At 58.9% G+C, this 18,668-nt stretch overlaps 1 protein-coding gene across 4 annotated transcripts in view; it reads left to right on the top strand.

The window, feature by feature from the left end:
- The first annotated feature begins 4,511 nt into the window (after positions 1-4,511).
- Positions 4,512-18,668, top strand: part of PCDH1 (protocadherin 1) — a 65,254-nt gene continuing 51,097 nt past the window's right edge. For 3 of the 4 annotated variants that reach the window (XM_069869606.1, XM_069869608.1, XM_069869609.1), the window contains exons 1-3: positions 4,512-4,846; positions 11,728-12,542; positions 14,149-16,341. In XM_069869606.1, the coding sequence (XP_069725707.1) occupies positions 4,783-4,846; positions 11,728-12,542; positions 14,149-16,341 (3,072 nt within the window). In that variant the 5' untranslated portion in view covers positions 4,512-4,782. Of the gene's footprint in view, positions 4,847-11,727; positions 12,543-14,148; positions 17,692-18,668 lie in introns of those variants that run through there. The other variant, XM_069869610.1, reaches the window with a different exon arrangement.

The following is an 18,668-nucleotide window of genomic DNA, read 5'->3' as shown; positions in this document are numbered from 1 at the left end:
CACCCAGACCGTTTAACCAGGTGGTTTGACATGAAACCGGCCTCGCTTCTCTCTGTCTCATCACTCTGGGTGTCATTTTCGAGCTTTACCAGCAAAGATTTCATATCTTCATTGACATCATTGATAAAAATGTTTAATAGCAGTGGACAAAGAACGGGTCCCCGGGGGGGAAGGTAGGTAGAAATAGTGCTACTTACTGATATCTACCCATTAGCAACTACCTCTGAGATCTGCCAGGGAAGCAGTTTTAATCCATCTAATATGTGCCCTGTTAATTCCTTATAATGCAAGTTTTAATCAAAATGTCAGGTGGAAGTAAGTCAAATGCCTCGGAGAGATCCGAGTGCACTATATCAACACAATTGCCTTTCGCAACCAGACCGGTAATCCTGTCAGAAAAAGACAACAGGTTTGCGTGACGAGCGCCGTCATCCGTGCCACCACGCTGGCTGCAGCTCCTGAGTATGGGGACCTCACAGCACCAGTTGTTGTTTGACCCAAAGCAAGGATGGAAAAACCACCAGAGACCAGCAAACCCCCTTCAGATTCCTTCACCGTCTTCTAGCTCACAGCCCCTGTTTACACCTCATTTGCAGTGATGTTTTGAGTGGTCCTCAAGGAAAGGGATGAGTTTTTGAGGACTTCTGTGGTCCTCAGCCCCAAAGGTCCATCCCAGGAGGAGCTTCTAGCGTGGACTTGTGGAGCCTGTGCCGCCTGGAGATGTGAGACGGGCTGAGCGCCATGGGAGGCCAAGAGCTTAGGGGCTTCCCTGACTTACAGGATCTTTCATCCTCCGTCACCACAAAGCTGGTCCAGATCTGCATTTGCAGCAGCCCCCAGAAGCTGCTTCTGTTGTCTTATTTTTGTTATTTTTGAGAGGATATTTTAGCGCTGAGCACATTCCCTCCTGTTGCCATGGCAGCCGTGACAGGGGTTATATACCGTGAGAAAAATACCAAAATTAATGAGTGAGTGAAAGTGCAACTGAGAGAAAAACAAGGTTAAAAAAAAGAGTTAAAACAGGAATAAAAACAATCCCCCAATAATTTGGCAGCAAGGATTCCATGGGCAAGAGTGGCAGTGACCGCTGGAGCTGTTCAGCCCCTCTGTCGATGCGGGTGTGGGGTTCAACTGCCTGCATCCCGTGGCCTGAGCATCTCCTGCCAGCACGGCACGGTCCGAGGGATGCGAGGGATGCGCTTCTCCCGCTGCATTCCGCTTTGGCTCAGGCTGCTACCACCCAGCCCCTTCCCCCGCAAACCTGCAGCCCTTCATTACGCAGGGAGGCATGCGGAGGAGAAGTTCTTTAATGTGCTCATTTCCTTGCTTTTGGGGTTTGAGGATCTTTTTGTTTTTAATTGTAGGAACAAGCGAATTGTCAGAACATCTGTGTTATTAGCATTTGCTGCCCAAATGCACGCTGCTGCTTCTCCTGCGGAGCCCGGAGCTGATGAGAGAGAGAGAGAACAGAAGAGCCTTTGAACTCCTTGCAGCAGACGGCAGCCAGGTTGCTGCGTGTGTCTGTTGGGGAGGGGGTATTTATACTCTTGTAAGGTTCATTTGCTTGCTGTGTTTCTCTTTCTTCTCGCTTTCCCAGAGATTTAGCTGGATGCTCTTCCCTCGCAGGCTTTGTTCTTCTGACAAGGCCCCACCGGCACCGCGAAGCAGCTGTCTCTGCATGATGCCAGAGCATCCCGGCACCTGGTACCCACAGCTCTGGGCACACCAGCACCTCCAGCAGCATCTCCAGGGCCATGGCTCTGCCAGGCACTTGGGGCAGGTGGGTGGAAAGGATCTGGAAAGGTTTCACAGAATAACTCTGCAGCCAAGGCTGCAGTTTGATGGTCTCCTGTTGCTTACTGTGGCCCTGGGAAATGATGAAGATACGGTAACAGTGATTGCCCAGAGCAGTGGTGGCTGCCCCATCCCTGGAGGTGCTCAAGACCAGGCTGGATGGGGCTTGGAGCCCCTGATCCTGTGGGAGGTGTCCCTGCCCATAGCAGGGGATGGAACTGGATAGGCTTTTAGGTCCCTTCCGACACAAACCATTCAATAATTCTATGACTCATTCTGTAATGCCCAAGCGAAGGGAGGACAGGGAATGGCAATGCCAACATTAGGCTTTCCTTGCTGTCAGAGGGCAAGGAGTGCTCTGGGAGGAGCCTGGCAGAGGGCAGAGAAGGAAGATAGAGACAGACAGAGTGTTCCTGGGGTGTCAGCCTGGACACGGCATCTCACCAGCTCCCCTGGTGCTTCAGAGGGCTTTGCCAGGGGTCTCCCCTGGGCTGGAGAGAGATGATGGCTCCTGAGGCTGGGACACTCCCCGCTACCATGCTCTTAGAGTCCAGACCTGACTCGCAAAAACACACCTGAGCAGAGGCTGCAGATGGCAGACACCGGTCCCCTCGAACAGGCAGTAACTGGCAAACTGCGTACGCACATAGCTTTGCTGGCAGCTCCCTGCACAGCAAGAAGCGCGGTGCATGCCTATCGACTGACTACCTGCGCCTCTTGTGAAATGGAAACCTTTGGTCACCGGCAATCTCTCAGGTTTACCTTTCACCGTGCCACACGCTGCCTTTCTTGGCTCTTGTCTTTGCTTTGCAGCCCGGCCAGGGCCTGATCAATGAAATCTCAGGTTGTCTCCAGGGAGTTGAGTCCCTTCTCTCTACCCAGATCCCCGGTTCACGCTGTAACTCCTGACAAAACCCGCAGCTCCTTGCCCTGCACTGAGCTTTGACCTTCCCTGGGTTCTCACTTCATGTCTTCTGCTAAATCACCTTCATGAGGATTGACACCCAGGAAAAAAAACCCCAAACCAACAACACAGGGATGTGAAGAAGAAGCTTCTTCTGCAGGTGATGTGAAGAAACATCTCTGCAAGAGCAGAGATAGCCCTGCTACAGGGAAGTCTTGCAGGAAAGCAGGGTTTCCACCCAGAGATGAATCTCCAGCCCCTTTCTCCTACCCAGCAGGCAGAAGCCCTGCCAGGGGCCGAGCTCTCTTCTCGCAGGGGGGGAAAGCGTCGGGATTGGGGCTGAGTCGGAGCCAGGGCTCCGAGGAGGAGGCCAGCGCAGCCTCTAGATGGTGCAGTCATCGCAGCCGAGCTGAGCATGTGTGCGGCGAAGGGAGCTGCGCAACAGGTTGGCGAGGAGCGCTGCTCCCACCGCCCGCTAAGCAGAGGCAGGACGGGCTTCCAGCATCCCGGCTGGAAATCTGCGCTGCAGCCGGGCTAGGAGCTGCCTGCGGAGGGGTCCTGCAGCCCCGCGGGGTGGATGGGCCTTGCAGGGTGCCGAGAACCACCCTGGCATCTCCATCTGAGGGTGCTGAGAGCCATCCCAGCATCTTCATCTGAGGGTGCTGAGAGCTACCTCAGCATCTCCATCTGAAGGTTCAGAGAGCCACCTTCCCAATATCTCCATCTGAGGGTGCTGAGAGCTACCTCAGCATCTCCATCTGAAGGTTCAGAGAGCCACCTTCCCAATATCTCCATCTGAAGGTGCTGAGAGCCACCTCAGCATCTCCATCTGAGGGTGCTGAGAGCCACCCTGCCAGCGTCTCCATCCAAGAGCATTGAGGCCGTTGGCAGGGCCAGGCTGTGGATCCAGAGCACTGGCTGTCCTCACAGATAAGTGGGATCCAGCGGAGGCGTCGAGGGAAAAGGCACCCTTGACGCTTGTGGTGCTTGCCCACCTGAGGTCCCATGGGGGCCAGCAGGCAAGTGAGGACCCCACTGAGGTAGCAGAGCTTGTGAAGGCATCACAGGAGCTTGCAGGTGCTCTCTCTGCTTCCTGACCCTGCCACCTTGCAACAAAGCCGTGATTCATCGAGGTGTGATGGGACGGGACAGTGGCTTCTCCAGGCCCCACTACCTCACCTGGGCAGGGCTGCCGGAGCCAGAGGGGTGGGCAGAGCTGCCCAGTGGGTTCCAGTCCCACGGAGTGACCCCCCCTCCCCTTAGCACAGCAGGATGTGCTGCCAGCTGGGGGGTGAAGCACCGGGGGTAACAATAAATGAATGAATAAGCACTGAGAGGGGAGTAAAAGGGGAGACCCATCCCACTCTTGAGGGATGGGATGAGAGGGTTCCAGGGGGATGTGGAGACCCCCCATCCCCTTCCCCACCGCCATGGGGTCCCTGAGATGAGGGGGCGGCGGGGCGGCTATGAGGACCCCTCCTTTCTCCACCGTTATGTGTTCCCCGGAATGATGGGGTCCCGGGGGGGGTGCGGAGACCCCTCCTTCTCCACCGTCACAGGGCTTTGGCTCGGTGCTCGCATCCCGGAGCCGGGGGATGCTCGGGGCGCACCGGGCGGGTGGCTCTGCCCCGGCCGCCGATTCCCGGCTCATCCCGGGCCCGGCTGGGATCTGATAAGGAGCCGGAGCTCCACCTCCCCGTGGTGGCGGCGAGAGGCGGAGGCAGCGGGAAAGGGGGGGGGCTGGCGGGGGGGGGCTGGGAAGGGGCCGTGCCTGCGCTGCGCTTCCCTTGCACATCCTCACACACACCGAGGGACGGAGGCGGGCACGGACAGAGCTGCCCACCGGGGCTGAACAGCCCTGCCGCCGCCGCTCCGGAGCCGCAGCCCCGGCCCGGGGGAGGGGGGGCGGTTCCCACGGGACGTTTGGGTGGGTTTTTTACACCCCCACCCCCCGCTTCCCCTTTTTATTTTGTTTTATTTATTTTTTTTTTCTGAATTTTTGAAAAATTGGGGTTGCACCCGTGGATAACGACCGAGAGGAGCCGGGGGGGTGGGGGGAGCCCGGTCCCGGCGGGCAGGAGGCGATGCAGACGCCGCTGGATGAGCGCTCGAGGGGCCGGCGCGGAGCGCAGCGCCCGCTGCATCCAAGTAAGAGCTGCGGCAGCGCCGGGAGCCGCCACCGCGGCCGCGCAGGGCTGCGGAGCCGTGCGGGATGCTCCGGGTGCGAGCGCAGGGCGGGAGCGGCAGCGGCGAGCATCCCCGCTCCCCTCCTCTCCCTTCCGCACCTCTCCGCTTCCCTCCTCGCCTCTCCGCTTCCCTCCGCTCCTCTCCCCACCGCTCTCCTCCGCTCCTCTCCGCTCCCCACTGCTCCTCTCCGCTCCTCTCCGCTTCCCTCCGCTCTTCTCCGCTCCTCTCCTCTCTCCTCCGCTCCTCTCCGCGCCCGCGGGGCTCCGGTTCCCGGTCCCTCCCGGCGCTGCCACTTGTTGTGCGGTGCGGAGCGGGGCTGTGGCGGCAAGTGCGGCGCCGGGAGGGGGTTTCTTCGCGTGAGGAGCGGCTTTGAGGGGTGTGGATGTCCCTTCCATCCCTGGCTATGTGCTCCCCAGTGTCCTCGCTTCCATCTCTTAAGTGTCCGTGATCCCCTCCATCCCTGGGTGCGTGTCCCCGTCTCCATCCCTGGGTGCGTGTCCCCCTCTCCAGCGCTGGGTGCGAGTTCCCCTTCCAGCCCTGTGTATCCCCTTCCCTTCCTGGCTGTGGATCCCCCTCCGGCCCTGGGGATGCGTGCCCCTCTTCGAGCCCTGCCTTGTGTTTCCCTCCTTCCATCCCCCAGGGCCGCGTCTTCCCTTGTCCCCCACCCTTTTCAGCCCTGGCTGTGGGTCCCTCCTTATCCCGCTTCCATCCCTGGATGCGTGGCCCCTTTCCACCCTGTGTGTGCGCGCGTTCGTCTCTTCCGTCCCTTCCATCCCTGGATGCGTTTCCCCCTTTCAGCCGTGAGTGCGTGTCCCCTCTTGTCCCCCTTTCAGCCCTCTGTGTCCCCGCTTTCCATCCCTGGATACTTGTCCCCCCGTCTCCCTCAATCTCTGGGTCCGTGTGTCCCCCCCTCTCCCTCCATCCCTGGGTGCGTGTCCCCCCCCCCCTCCATCCCTGGGTCCGTGTCCCCCCCGTCTCCCTCCATCCCTGGGTGCGTGTCCCCCTCGTCTCCCTCCATCCCTGGGTCCGTGTCCCCCCGTCTCCCTCCATCTCTCGGTGCGTGTCCCCCCTTCTCCCTCCATCTCTCGGTGCGTGTCCCCCCTTCTCCCTCCATATCTGGGTGCTTATCCCCTCCCTCTCCCTCCATCCCTGGGCGCGCCCGGGCTCGGGATGCGTGGGAGCGAGCGAAGTTGCGGGTGCGGTGGGAGCCGGGGCTGCGCGGATGCGGGTTTGTGCGGCTCCGGGTGCGACAGGAGCGGGGTGAGAGGGGTCTGGGGGTGTGTTTGCGGGGATCAGGGGAGGCCGACGGGTGGGCTCGCCCGTGTCCGTGCGGGGGGTGCGGGTAACGCTGGCGTTTGGGTTGCGGGAAGGCTTGTGCGTGGCGAGGAGCGGGGAGCTGGAGGCGGGGAGTGGGGGGGGGGGCATCCAAAGAGGTGTGCGGGCGAGTCGGTTTGTGAGACTATCCCTCTTTTCCCTGCCTGGATGCGAGGCTGAGCGCCGGGAGAGAGCGGCTCCCGGGTGTTCCAGCGGGTGGGGGGTGCGGGAGGCTCCGCTTCATCTCGCCCTCTTGTCACCGCTTAGAATCATAGAATCACCAGGTTGGAAAAGACCCACCGGACGATCGAGTCCAACCACTTTTTCCCCCTTCCAGCCTCAGCCCCACCGAGAGCCGGGAAGCGCAGCCCGGCCTCCACCCTCCCTCCCAGCCGCGGGGGATGCCCGGACCCGCGGGTCTCCCTGGCACCCTGCGAAATTCGAGGTCCCCCTTCCCCAAGACCCCCGCATCTATCCCTGCGGCCCTGCCGGGGTGTTTCAGCCCCGCGATGTTTTTTTTTTCCCTTAGGACCCACCCTCCAGGCGGGGATGGTGGCGAGGAGAGGGGGAACCAGGATCCCGCAGGATCCCGGAGGGGCTGGGGGGACCCCGGGGGGCTCAGAGGGTGGAGGCTGCGCCCTGGGGAGGCTCTGACAGGTCCTTGCCTCGCTGGCTGCTAGAGTTGGAAAGGATGTGGAGAAAAGAGGGAGGACTTCTCCTTTTCACCACTGTGCAGCTCCTAAGAGATGCTTTTGGGGTGAAACTGGCCACAAGCTATTGGGGTTCTTCCTTGTTGGGTGCTCCAGCTCGGGGTGCGTGGGCCCAGACTGTGTAAACACCGAGCAGCCGCAGTGGCAGCCGGAGATGAAGGAAACCGTGGCATGTGCCAAAAAATGCCCAGGATTCAGCCTTTCCGTGCAGGACTGAACATCAGTGGCCGTTTTTTTGGACAATATGGTCCTTGATCTCAGCCCCTGGCGTGGAGTGGAGCCCTGATTTGCTGCTTGCTCTGATGTTGCTCTGGCTCGGAGTGTCAGAGCGGAGCTTTGGGAGGGTGGAAGCGGGGGGGGGGGGATTAATACTTGTGTGCTCAGTGCAGGGTTTGGATAGACTTGTAAGTATGGCTCGGAGCCACGCAATCAGCCGTTGGGAGCAATAAGAGGGTGGACTTTGGTGCCCGTTCCCGGAGCGGTGCTGCCTTCCGTGGAACGGGGCCAAGGGGCTGTGGGAATCACAGGGAGTGCAGGCTTGTTCGAGCAGTTCCTTCAATTCTCAGCACTTTATAACCTCTCTCTCATTAGGGCTTGGCTTTTTCTTTTGGGGGGGAAGGCTGAATTCTGTTGGATTTTGCATGCCACTGTCCTCTCAGAGCTTCCCAGTCATGCATTAAGCAGCGTGACTAACGCCTCTCTCATGTGGTTCAGTCTCTCTTGCTTTCCCCCGTAGGGAGAATTGTGTGTGCGGAGGAATAGTTGTTTTGGGAGGGGTTTTTATTTTTAAGTGCTCTGCACTCTGCCAGCAGGTTGGAAAAAGGTGCCTGGCACTGGAGAAGAAAGTGTGGGATGGTCCTTAGATCCCATGGGAAAATAGCCCGATGCCTTGGACTGGCCCCTGGGAAGCTTCTGTCTCCTGCACAGACGTGCTTTTCCCTGGTGGTGGAGGTTTCTTCCGCCTCCTCCTCCTCACGCCCAGCTCTGGGCTCTCACGTCTGCGCTGTGTCATTCGCATCCCTAGGCACCAAGCAGGATTCCTCACCCTGGCCAACCCTTGTGGGGTGATGGTCCCACTCTGGTTCCCAGACCCTTTCTCCTCCAGCCTCACTGATTTGTAGGTTTCCTTCACCTGTGGGAACAAGGATTGGATTCAGGCTCCAGCCCCTTGTGTTGGAGCAAAAAGCATGGGTGCTGGGCACCCTTGGGTGACTCCCTTCCTCCTCCAGGCTGGCACAGGGCTCTTGGCATTCCCAGCTCCTGGGGCCCTCCCTCTTGTCTCAGTCAGGGCCATGTGAGATGTTGCCCTGCTTTGGGACTTTCACCTTTACCTGCGATCTTCCACTCCACATCAAGGCTTAGTCAGGACGGCGCTACGTCACCGCCAGCCGGGCCCAGCCTAGTGCAAACAGGCTTGTGCAAACAGCCCGGCGGCGGGCACAAGTTCCTCTCTCAGCTGGGGCATCCTCTGGGAGCACCTTCCCAGCAGCCAGGACTGCTCGTCTTCCCATCCTCCCCATCCTCAGCCATTTCCAAAGGGAGCGCAGGGCAAGGTGAAGCTCAGACACCGCATGAAGGCAGGTGGACGAGTGGAGTGAGCGCACACGCATGCTGTGAGCTCACACACGTGTGACCCAGCAGGGATGCACAGGTAACCCCTCATGGGGTGAGATCACACCAATGCAGGCCTGGTGGTGGCAGGGGCATGCGCACATGCTCCCCCCATGCAGGCACACGCGTTGCTCGGTGCATGCACACGTGCGCCCAGGGTAGGAATGTAAAGTTGTTTCTGGTGCACAGGCTGTCCCGGGGCAGGGATGAATGTTCTCCTCGCAGTGCGTGCATGTGTGGAGTCCCTGCTAGTGCACGTGTGTGTGCTTTTGCACCCTGGTGTGCTCTGGGCTGGTGCACTCAGACGCTCGAAATGCACACCCAGTGCAGACATATGTGTGTGTGTACACGCATTGCTGGGTTTTGCCTGTATTGATGCAGAGATGAATTGTTTTTCTGCTCAGCTTCTCACCTCCGCCATCCTCAGCCCTGTTTAGGGATGGAAGAAGTCTTGTTTGCCTCTTTCCTTCCTCCTGGGGACATACATCTCCCAGTATGGACACACACCACTGGTATGGACAGTTATGCATGCCCTCAGTGAGGTGGAAATGCCTCTTCTTTGCAGGAAGGATGCTTGCAGGACAAAGGAGAGGAGTCAAGCCAGGCTTCAGGACCATAGTTTTGTCTCCAGAAAGAGATGTATTTTCACCTCTGGAGGGAGAACTCTTCCGAGCCACCAATGAAGTCCATAGGGAAGAGGAGGGGTGGAGGAACTGGTTGCTGCTGGCTTGTGGGAAGTACCAGGGTGGACAGTGCAGGATGCTCCGCTTGTTGAGGATCTGAAAGATGCTGGTATCTACACTAGACACTTGCTGTGTGACACAGTGGAGGAGCATTGAGCCATCCCACAGGCTGGGTGCAGACTACGGAGAGAGGCAGCAGTGGGAGTGATCACAGAATCATGGAATGGTTTGGGCTGGAAGGGACCTCAAAGCCCATCCAGTTCCACCCCCTCCCATGGGCAAGGACACCTCCCAGTGGATCAGGGGCTCCAAGCCCCATCCAACCTGGCCTTGAACACCTCCAGGGATGGGGCAGCCACCACTGCTCTGGGCTGCCTGGGCCAAGGCCTTGCCATTCTCACAGGAAAACATACTTCCTAAGATCTTGTCTCAATCTCCCCTGCTCTGGGGCCATGGCAGATGCTTGTGGTTATTGATCTTAGCGCATACAACCACTGGACTTCATGGGTGCTGGTGAGCTGGGCTGCACCCCTTTGGGTATGGTTGGACATGGTGATCTCAAAGGTCTTTTCCAACCAAACGATTCTATGATTCTATGCTCACAGGTCAGGAGAAGCTGCGCAAGTGCAGCGGGATCCTAGAGAAGGAAGGTGTGTTCCCAGAATCGAAAGCAGGAGATGGGAAACCTGTTGACCAGGCACAGCACTGGGCTGAGGCTTGGTGGCAGGGCAAGCACCTTGGTGAGAGGGCAAGTGGTTTGGTGCAGAAGGGGACAATCTCTGGGGCTGGCGGTGTGCCTGGCACTGCCTCCTGGGAGGAGGATTCCAGTGGCTGTGGTGCAGCGTGTGCAGTGGGCAGCTCTGCAATGCAGGTGGGCAGTGCTTCCACCACTGCTTCTGCAGTGCCTGGGATGGGCACTGGCTCTGGGGGAGCTGCCACTGCAGGGCAGGGTGGGCCCCCAGTGCTTGCGTGCAGTGCCCCAGTTTGGAGTGGGAGGGAATGGGAAGGAACAGTGTGTCTGCAGTGTGCGAAGGGAACAGTATTTGCTGGCGTAGGGTGTGGGGTTGCCTAGTGACTGTGCAGCAGAAGGGAGATGCTGTGCCTGCCATTGCAGTGTGCTGGGGCTGTGCAGTGCTGCTGCTCGGCCGGGTGGCATGGGCTCTGCCCGCTGGGGTGGCTGCTCTGCAGGGCACGGGGGGCAAGGAGTCTGTGTCCCTCTAATAGAGGCGTGGGCAGTGCTCCCCTTTCTGCAAGGGGTGCAGGCGGATGGCAGTGCTCCGCATGCAGTGCATGATCATAGAATCATAGAATCATAGAATAACCAGGTTGGAAAGGACCCACTGGATCGTTGAGTCCAACCATTCCCATCAATCACTAAACCATGTCCCTCAGCGCCTCGTCCGCCCGTCCCTTAAACCCCTCCAGGGAAGGTGACTCAACCACCTCCCTGGGCAGCCTCTGCCAGTGCCCAATGACCCTTTCTGTGAAAATTTTTTCCTAATGTTCAGCCTGACCCTCCCCTGGTGGAGCTTGAGGCCATTCCCTCTTGTCCTGTCCCCTGTCACTTGGGAGAAGAGCCCAGCTCCCTGCTCTCCACAACCTCCTTTCAGGTAGTTGTAGACATGCACGGATGGATGTAGACATGATGGAGGATGCATGGGGCTCCTGCATCCCTGCAGTGCTGGATGGGTGGTGCTTTCGTGCCCTGCTGCAGGAGGCTGGCAGTGCCCCTGTGTCCCTTTTGTTGCAGCGCCCTGTGTCCCTACAGTGCTGGATGGGTGGCATTCTTGCACTGCAGGCAGTGCCCTCAGTCCTTGCAGTGATGGATGGGAGGTGGTTCTATCCTAGCAGTGACCCGTGTCCCTGCAGTGTGGGATTGGTGGCATTGCTGCCTTGCCCCGTGTCCCTGTAGTGCTGGACGGGTGCCATCGCTGCCTCCCTGCAGAGCAGTTGGAGCCCCTGCTCCCCTTTCGGTGTTCCCATTTCTGCCGGGCTGGCAGATCCGTGCAGTGCCCCTGTGTCCCCACTGTGCGTGGTGGGCAGTGTCCCTGCAGTGCGTGGCACACAATGCTCCTGTGTTTCTGTGGTGAGAAGCTGTCTCGGAGCCTGGCCGGCTCCCATCGGGTTGCTGGCAGCAGGCTGCTTGCAATCCACCCTGTCAGTGTGTGCCTCATTGGGTCTAATTACAGTTTGCGTGGTGAGGAAGAGGGTGGACAGTGGCAGGAGTGGCTTCCTGTCACTTGCAGGAAGCCAAGGCTGAGGTTTCAATGACTGGGTTGCTCACTCCAGCAGGGTGTTGCAGGAACTTTGCAAGCTGGGATGGGTCCTCCCGGGCATTTGCTTGCAGAGGCTGCCAGGAGAGCGTGGCCAAGGTCAGCTCTGCCAGGTGAGCTCCTGGAGCCGCTTCCCTTTGGGGACCACGAGCAGTGCTGCCTCGCACAGGGGGTGCACCCAAAAGGATGCTTCTTGGAAATGGGCTGGGGCCTGGGGCTGCCTAACCTCGGGTGTCTGTGTCTCCTTGCAGCTCCCCAGCAGCGCAGGATGAAACCGCTAGTGTCCTGCCTGGGCCTGTGGCTCCTCATCCAGCTCCCTGCCCTGGCCTCTGGGACACGTGTGGTCTACAAAGTGCCGGAGGAACAACCCCCCAACACCCTCATAGGGAGCCTGGCCTCTGACTACGGCTTCCCAGACGTGGGGCACCTCTACAAGCTGGAAATAGGGGCTCCGTACCTCCGTGTGGATGGCAAGACTGGGGACATCTACACCACAGAGACCTCCATTGACCGAGAGAGCTTGCGTGACTGCCAGCACCTCCTGCCCGGAGAGCCCTGCTTCCTGGAGTTCGAAGTATCCATCACTGACCTGATCTTAAACAGCAGCCCACGCCTGCTCGAGGGGCAGATAGAGGTGCTTGATATCAATGACAACACCCCCAACTTTGCCTCACCCGTCCTCACCCTCTCCATCCCCGAAAACACCAACATTGGGACGCTCTTCCCCATCCCCCTGGCCATGGACCGGGACTCGGGCCCCAACGGCGTTGCCTCCTACGAGCTGATGGCAGGTCCAGAGGCGCAGGAGCTCTTTGGGCTGCAGGTGGCAGAGGATCAGGACGAGAAGCAGCCGCAGCTGATCGTCATGGGGAACCTGGACCGGGAGCAGTGGGACTCCTACGATCTGACCATCAAGGTGCAGGATGGAGGCAACCCACCACGGGCGAGCAGCGCCCTACTTCGCATCACCATCCTGGACATGAATGACAACGCGCCCAAGTTCGAGAAGGCCCTGTATGAGGCAGAGCTCTCGGAAAACAGCCCCATGGGGCATTCTGTCCTCCAGGTGAGTGCAGGGGCTTTCTTCTCCCCTTTCTTCTTTTCTGCTGGCTACAGCACGAACAACTCAGGGAGCATTTATACAGCCGTGATTCTTCAAGGGATAAGGAAGCCTAGAAGGGTTGCAAGCTGTAGGAGCCCACAGTGTCACCCGGGACCAGCGGGCAGGCACGTCCCTGGTGTCATATCTGCTAAAATAAGGTTGGAAGGGATGTTTGGGAAGGTGCAACTGGAGCAGGGGTTGCAGGACATGACTGAGGGGCAGCAGCAGGGCTGGCAGGTGTGCAGGACCAAAGCTCTGGGATATGGGGAGGGCTGGGACCCAAGGTCCTCAGGGATTCTGGCTTCATGCCAACCTGGTCTCAACGCTGCCCGCAGACAAGACATAGACCCTTTCATAAGTTGCATTCCCATGGCTGCTCCATGGAAACTCCGGCTTGCAGAGGAGATGAGGGGCAGGCAGCATCCCTAGGGGGGCTGCCCATGACTCTGCGGGTGCCTCGCTGTCTGCACGGACCAGGAGCTCTGCCCCATCACTGACAGAGCTGCAAGCTGGCCTGAGGAGACCGAGAGGTTGGATCTCAGTGGATTTGGCTTGGAGGGGGCATTGAGATGATAGTAGTCGACATCTGTTTATCTGCAGCTGCCATCTTAATAAGTGGAGCGCGGCCAGCTCTCATCTGCTTGCTAATTCTGATGTGAATGTTTTTTAAGAATTCATTTTTCACTGCTAAAAGAATGGAAGTTGGAAGCAGATAAGGAAGCCGCATGGCCAGGAGGAGAATGGGCTGAGATGCTGCTGCTGCCATTGCTCAGCTTTTATCTTTCAGGGGGAAAATGACTTCCGCCTTTTTTTGTGAGTGGAGGTAAAAGGTGGAATTTACATTTAACAACTTTCGTTCTCCATCCAAATCTGCCGAGCAAGATAACGGCGGAGCAGCAAATGGTGCAGAGAAGAGGCTTCTCAGAGAGCCGATTAGGGAGGCAAATGTTAGACAAACCTCATCTTCTTTAGAAAGCAAATAATAGGCGTAGAGGCAGGTTTATGCGGATGCAGAGCTCCTGACGGGTGGGCAGGGATGGCTGGTGCTGTGCAGAGCTTAGGCAGCCCTGGTCCCTACTTGGCTGCATCCCTGAAGAATGCCGGGATGGAGCTGCTGCAGTTCTGCACATCCTCATCTCCCTCCTCTTCGTCCTCACCTCAGCCAGAGGGCTGCTTGAGCACCTCTTTGGGGAGGGTTTTGAGGGGTGGGCACAGCTGGAGATGACTCTTCCCACTGCTGCCTGGGTTGAAGACCTCTGATATTGCTCCCCGCTGTTGCCTGTGTTGAATCCATATAGGTTCCCAGAGGATTCCCTGCATGCCAGAGCTGGCCGGGAGGGGAGCACAGCCAACCGGCTGAGCCAGTTTCACTGGAAGAGCAAGGAAGAGCCTCCATGCCGGAGGGCTCCTCCCAGCTGCTCTGCTGGTCCCAGGCTCTTTGCTCCATAGTCCTTGGCCCTAGAAGAGGAAATCCTTGTTTTTTCCCCCAAGCCACCCCAATGGAAGCCAAGGTGGGATTTGCGGTGGTTGCTTTGCCCTCCTGCTCACTGTTTGTCCCTCCACCTCACAGGTGAAAGCCAATGACTCAGACCAGGGCGCCAATGCTGAAATCGACTACTCGTTCCACCAAGCCTCAGACATGGTGCGCCGGCTGCTGCGCTTGGACCGTGCCACGGGGCTCATCACCGTCCAGGGGCCCATTGACCGTGAGGATGTCAACACCCTCAAGTTCTCCATCATGGCCAAGGACAAGGGAGCCAACCCCAAGAGCGCCCGCACCCAGGTGGTTGTCACCATCAAGGACATGAATGACAACGCGCCCTCCATAGAGATCCGAGGCATTGGGCTTGTCACCCACCAGGATGGCATGGCAAACATCTCGGAGGACGTGCCAGTAGAGACAGCAGTGGCTCTGGTGCAGGTGTCTGACCGAGATGAGGGTGAAAATGCCGTGGTGACCTGTGTAGTGGCTGGTGACGTCCCATTCCAGCTGCGGCAGGCTAGTGAAACGGGGAGCGACAGTAAGAAGAAATACTTCCTCCAGACCACCACGCCGCTGGACTACGAGTCGGTGAAGGAGTACACTATTGAGATTGTGGCAGTGGACTCGGGGAACCCGCCCCTCTCCAGCACCAACTCTTTGAAGGTGCAAGTGGTGGACGTGAATGACAATGCTCCTGTCTTCAGCCAAAGCTTCACCGAGGTGGCCTTCCCTGAGAACAATGAGCCAGATGACCTGGTGATGGAGGTGAGCGCCACCGATGCCGATAGCGGCTCCAACGCCAAGCTGGTTTACTCTCTGGTGACAGACCCCTCCTCCAAGGGCTCCTTCACCATTGACCCCGACTCTGGGGAGATCCGGGTGAAAGCAGTGCTGGACCGAGAGCAGCGGGAGCGCTATGAGTTCTTGGTGGTGGCGGCAGACAAGGGCAGCCCCAGCCTCAAGGGTACAGCGTCTGTGGCCATCAATGTCATGGACAGGAATGACAACGACCCCAAGTTCATGCTGAGCGGCTACAACTTCTCAGTGATGGAGAACATGCCACCCCTCAGCCCTGTGGGCATGGTGACGGTGATTGATGCTGACAAAGGAGAAAACGCCCGCATCCAGCTGTCAGTGGAGCAAGACAACGGGGATTTTGTCATCCAGAACGGCACTGGCACCATCCTCTCCAGCATCTCTTTTGACCGGGAGCAGCAGAGCACCTATACTTTCCGACTCAAGGCAGTGGACGGTGGGGATCCTCCCAGGTCTGCTTATGTAGGAGTGACCATCAATGTCCTGGATGAGAATGATAACGCCCCCTTCATCACGTCACCCTCCAATGCCACCTACAAACACATCCTGCCCCACACCAGCCCTGGCCAGCAGGTGAGCAAGGTCAAGGCGGAGGACATTGACTCTGGCGTCAATGCAGAGCTGATCTACAGCATCACAGGAGGCAACCCCTTTGAGCTTTTCCAGATCTCCCCGCACAGCGGAGACATCACCCTGGAGAAGGAGATCCTGCGCAAGCATCATGGCCTGCACCGCTTGGTAGTGCGTGTCAATGACAAGGGCAAGCCCTCGCGGCACGGCACGGCGCTGGTGCACTTCTACGTCAATGAGACGCTGGCCAACCGCACGCTGCTGGACACGCTGGTGGGGCACAGCCTGGACACACCACTCGACATAGACATCGCTGGAGACCCCGAATATGAGCGCAGCAAGCAGCGAAGCAACATCCTCTTCGGAGTCATCGCTGGCATCGTGGCTGTCACCCTGGTCATCGTGTTGGTTGTCCTGGTACGTTACTGCCGGCAGCGGGAGGCTAAGAGCGGCTACCAGGCAGGCAAGAAGGAGACCAAGGACCTGTATGCACCCAAGCAGGCCAGCAAGAGTGGTAAGAGCAAGAGTAAGGTGAAGAAGAGCAAGTCTCCAAAGCCACCCAAGCCCACAGAGGACGAGGAGGAGACGGGGCTGCAGAAGTCACTCAAGTTCAACCTCATGAATGACTCTGTCAGCGACAGCCCCCGAATCCACCTGCCCCTCAACTACCCGCCAGGCAGCCCGGACCTGGGTCGCCACTACCGCTCCAACTCGCCGCTGCCCTCCATCCAGCTGCAGCCTCAGTCACCCTCTGCCTCCAAGAAGCACCAAGTGGTGCAGGACCTGCCGGCCACCAACACCTTTGTTGGCACCGGGGACAACAACTCGACGGGCTCCGAGCAGTACTCGGACTACAGCTACCGCACCAACCCTCAGAAATACACCAACAAGCAGGTAGGAGAGCTCGTCCTGAGGCCGGCAACGGCCACCCCGCTGCACCGGGGAGCCATCTGGACAGAGGTGTGGGAGTAAGCCTGGACTGGCCCCCAGCCCTGCATGTGTGGCCTGGGAGGGCTAGCAGAGAACTTACCCTGGAGCCGAACCACGGAGCTTGGTTGTGGGTCAGGGAGGGGCTGGTTGGGGGAAAGGAGGTTAAAAACTGCCAGACCCCTTGTCAGAGCGCCTGGGGCTGGGTCCTGGCGGCGCTGCCTGGGTGACGGTGATGTGAAGGGTGCTGCATGCGTGTGCCTCTGCATGTGGAGCTCTGGGGAGGGATTCCTACCCACCTGGGTTCCCTTTGGGGACTGGCTTGAAAAGCACTGAGTAGGGCAATGCCTCCCCTCCCATCCATCCCTCTGCTTGGGCTGACTCGTGGGGTGGACAGCCTGGTCCTGTTCTTGCCACAGCTCCGGGCAGCTGGTTTCCAGCCCTGCCCATGTCTGAGGAGTGGTAAGGAAGGCACTAACCTTGCTGTTGCCAGCCTGGCTCTGCTGGTCTGGCTGAAGCTTTCACCATCCTTGTGCAAAGCCACCTGAGAGGGAGTTTTGCACCCACTGCCACTGGCCGGGCAGGTGGGGCTGGGTGGAGGAGCAAAGCTCTGCCTTTTCCCAGGCTCAGGCTCTGGATTCCCCCAGGCTTGGGCCCTTTGCCATGGCCAGTGCCGTGCAAACTGGGCTTCTCTTAGCGTGAGCATCGGGGCCCAGAGCCACGGCTCTGCGGGAGCTGCGCTACAGCCGCGGTGGAGTGGGAGAGCAGATCCTGGCAGCCAGGGTGCTTTCTCTGGGTGGCACAGGTCCAGCCATGTGCTGGGGCTGGGTGTTGTCCTCAGGGCTGGAGAAGTGGGGCACTGGGGTCTCTGCTGCGCACTGCGGTCGCGTCACTGCTCTTGGTGTAGCCGGGGGTTTCTGCTGTGTGTGGGGCAGGAAGGAGGTAGGTCTTGGCTGCTTGCTGGTGTGCACTGGAGCTTGGAGCTGTCCCAGGAGGTCTGGGATGAGCCTGGAGCTTGCGGACCCTCTTTTCTTGGGCTGTCTGGCCATTTAGCTTGCACCACGTTTCTGCTTTGGCGCCTGTCGGGTCTATCCTTAACCAGCTGGAGATGGGGGGATGAGTGCCTGTGGCTTTGCCTTCTTCCTGGGGCCCCGTGGGTGAGGAACACCTACTCCCCAACCATGCTGTACCTTCTGTGCCATATGGAGACTCTGCTCCCCTCTCTGTACCCTTGTGAGCGGCAGGCTGGGCTCCTGCCGTGGGGCTGAGCTCAGCTGCCCGGTTGGATTTGACTTCAATAAAGTTTTCTATTTTTGACCACTTGTGCCTTATTTTCCCTGCTGCCCCTGAAGGTGATTTTGCTTCCAGGCATATTTGCCATATCCCCAGCCATCTAGAGCATCCAGGAACTGCCCAGAATTGATGCTCATGTGGGTCAGTCATCTCCACAAGCCCTCACCCATGCCCCATCGTGGCCATGGTATGGACCCCCCCTCCCCAGATGGACATCACCCATCTCCAGTCACTGCCTGGCTCTCTAAGGAGACATCTTCCCCCAGGACATGGTTCACGACACGTGCATGTCAGTGTGGACACGGGGGCAATTTGAGCCATGGACCAACCATCTTCCACCCCAACATCCCCCTGCATAGCTTCTCTTCCTTATTTCCCACATCCTTTTGAGAGCCACCCATCTCCCAAAGCCCGTGGAGGAGCAGAGCCCTGCTGCACGGTGCCGGGCTAGCATGACCCAAATCCTGCCGGCGAGGGCTGGAAGACGCCCGCTTCTCGCCCGCCGCAGTGCAGGAATGAGGACGCGATTGCAGATGGAGCCTCAGTACATCAGCAGCGCTGGCGGGAAGCACCTGAAGGCAGGTGCTCCCCCCGCCCTGGGATGTGATGGGCACCCTTGCAGCGAAGGAGAGGTCCTCCCAAGCCGGCTTGCTGGCGACAGCGAGGCTGCGGGAGGGCGACGGAGCCAGGCGGCCACACTCTCCATAAAGATGGTTCTACCCTGCCCAGCAGGCAGGTTGGAGGCAATGCTGCCGTGGGGCTCACTCAGGCTCTTGTCTCCATTCAGCTGGAGAGAGGATGGATCTGGTAAGGAGGTGCAGTGGAGCACCCCTACCCCAGGCCCTGGATGCAACTCTCCTACACTCCACTCCCTCCATCCAAGCGTCATATCTCAGGGCCCCCCTCCCCGGCCACCCTTTCCTCTTTCTCATGGTTGTTCTTTAACACTGGAGCAGGTATCTCTGCACCCATCACACCAGCTTCACCTCTTCCCCAGGGGC

This window comes from Phaenicophaeus curvirostris, chromosome 15 (genome assembly GCF_032191515.1).
Source record: "Phaenicophaeus curvirostris isolate KB17595 chromosome 15, BPBGC_Pcur_1.0, whole genome shotgun sequence".
Lineage (NCBI taxonomy): Eukaryota > Metazoa > Chordata > Aves > Cuculiformes > Cuculidae > Phaenicophaeus > Phaenicophaeus curvirostris.
This window is presented reverse-complemented; position numbering and strand designations above follow the sequence as displayed.